Genomic DNA, 2,313 nt, shown 5'->3' on the forward strand with positions numbered 1-2,313 from the left:
GTACAATGGACCGTAGACACCTGGCACAAAAGCACTTCCATTTCCTCCCTGGAGAAGCTCGCTCTCCACTCTACATCTTTGAAAAGTGACACAGGAATGAAATAGGTTGACATTTTGAAAACAAGAAAACAATGACCCCAAAAAACATATTTTCCTATTTCACGTTAAATTCCTCAAGATAGGTCATTTGTCATTGAGCGTTAGCATTTGTAAGCATTGGTTGTTGGCACATATTTGACTCTAACTATAGACAAGAGTCAGTTAACTCATTGACTTTCTCTTCATAGAAGATAGTGCTAAATGTGCTCTTGGAATTTAATTCTAAATGCTTGTGTTATAGGTCTTATGAAGAGGCATTTTTGTTTCTTTCTTTCTACAACTCAAACATAAATATCTCGTGTCTTTCATGTAACAGCCTCAGTGACCACCTGCTCTGAGGAATCCTCAGGAGTTGTTTGCAGGGTCTGGAGAGCCCCCGGGTGTTGGCAGGTGTGAGTGCTGTCACTTTTCAGGAGGAGCAAATAAGCTGTGTTGTCGCTTCTGAACAGAAGGCACCGAGGTCTAGGTTAGTGTCCCCTTCGAGTCTCAGCTGCAGGGCTGTGTGTGTGTGTGTGTGTGTGTTTGTGAGATGCTGTGTCTGATGGTCCTTTGTGGAAAGGGAGATAATCATCCTGCCCTGAATGTCTCTTGGTTAAAAGTCGACCTATTGTTTGAGATTTGTGCTTGTTTGATCTTTTTATAGTTTGTTCGTTATCTGTCAGTATCTGTGTATCTGTTTTAGGGAGAAACCTATTCCTATCTGAAATAAGATTGATTATTATCCCAAATAAGATAAGCGGTTAAGATCAAAAGTGGGTATGAATGTTCAATTTCTCCCCTAAAATAATAAAACGGATTGGGGACAGTCACCTGGGTGCTCAGCTGAGTGATGCGGCCACTCCCCTTCCCGCCCAGTCTCACATTGCCTGGCCAGCTCTTCAGGACCATGCAAAGGCCTCGGGGTGTTTGGAGAAAGAGTTCAGGCTAAAGCACCATGTTGTTTAGGCATCTTCCTTATATGTGGGAGGACAGGGTGCAGCCCCTCAAACAAATGCTCGAATAGTCAAGGTGGAAAGGAGTCCACCGTGATCTACAGATGAGGAAACTGATGACGGGAGGTGGAGGCCTTGCTCAAGGTCATACAGCTCAGCTAAGACTTGAGCCCAGAGGTCCTAACTCCCAAATCAGTATTTTCTCCACCAATCACAAGTACAGATGCCATTCACTTACAAGTGTTCAATAATCTGTTCCTTCTGGAATCTCAGATTCCTTAGATGGCATCTGGCTCGCTTCAGTCCCTTTTCATTTACATGAGTATTAGGGCAGAGAATGAGTTTGTGCTCATGGATGTGTTGCTATTATTTGTGGCACAAAATGAAGCCAACGTGACTTCTCTTGGTTTCCGAATTAGAATAGCACTTACCCATACTGAACAACGCCCACCAGGGGGCCCGCCGGGCCAATGTCAAGAGCCTGGGCAACGTCAGCCAGGAACTGCTTCTGGATTCGGAAGCGACGACTGCCAATGCTCGCGCTCCCGTCAATTAAGAACGCCAGGTCAACTTTGCAGCCTGAGGAGTGGAAGAGGGCCCTGTTATTCTGACGATCTCTCATTGCACTTACCTGTGCGTGCCTGCGCTCTCCCCCCTCTTTCTCCACCAGAGCTCCCGAGATTCAGTGAAAAGGGAAAAAGAAGTAGCAAGATGCAGGGTCTATCCATTTACTTACATCCGGTACAGACTTTCACTGGGCACCGACTCCACCAGAGCTCCCCGAGATTCAATGAAAAGGTAAAAAGAAGTTGCAAGATGCAGGGTCTATCCATTTCCTTACATCCGGTACAGACTTTCACTGGGCACCGAGGTCCTGGCTGTGTGGGCTAGTACTATTACCACAGCTGTTTCAGAATCTCAGCATCAGCCATAGTTACAGACTTCAGAGCAGGGACCTCCAGTCAAGCCTGGGAAGGCCCTCAGAACGTGTCCTAGGTCAGACCATAGAAGTGCAGAGCCCGGGCATGGGAATTCACTGAGACTGACTCTCGGGAGTCTGTAGTCTTTTACTCTCCATCTAACTTTTTAGAATTATATGTTGGGTCTTTATAAAGGTGTGAAAGAACCCGCAAAGCGAATGTTGAGCGGCAGGAATTATAGGGTGAGAAATTGACAGCCATCTTCCCCTTCACGCCTCTGGGTGAGGCAACCATAGCATCACCCACATGTATCTACAGATGCCAGTACTTGTTTGTAGCTGTCTTAGATTTTCTCTTTTCTT

At 46.0% G+C, this 2,313-nt stretch overlaps 1 protein-coding gene across 1 annotated transcript in view; it reads right to left on the reverse strand.

Annotated features, from left to right (window-relative positions):
* Positions 1-2,313, reverse strand: part of VIT (vitrin) — an 89,160-nt gene that overhangs the window by 17,774 nt on the left and 69,073 nt on the right. The window contains exon 11 of the mRNA XM_006776927.2: positions 1,463-1,610. Within this exon, the coding sequence (XP_006776990.1) occupies positions 1,463-1,610 (148 nt within the window). The remainder of the gene's footprint in view (positions 1-1,462; positions 1,611-2,313) is intronic.

The sequence above is a fragment of the Myotis davidii genome, unplaced genomic scaffold (assembly GCF_000327345.1).
Source record: "Myotis davidii unplaced genomic scaffold, ASM32734v1 scaffold1149, whole genome shotgun sequence".
In the NCBI taxonomy this organism is placed as follows: domain Eukaryota; kingdom Metazoa; phylum Chordata; class Mammalia; order Chiroptera; family Vespertilionidae; genus Myotis; species Myotis davidii.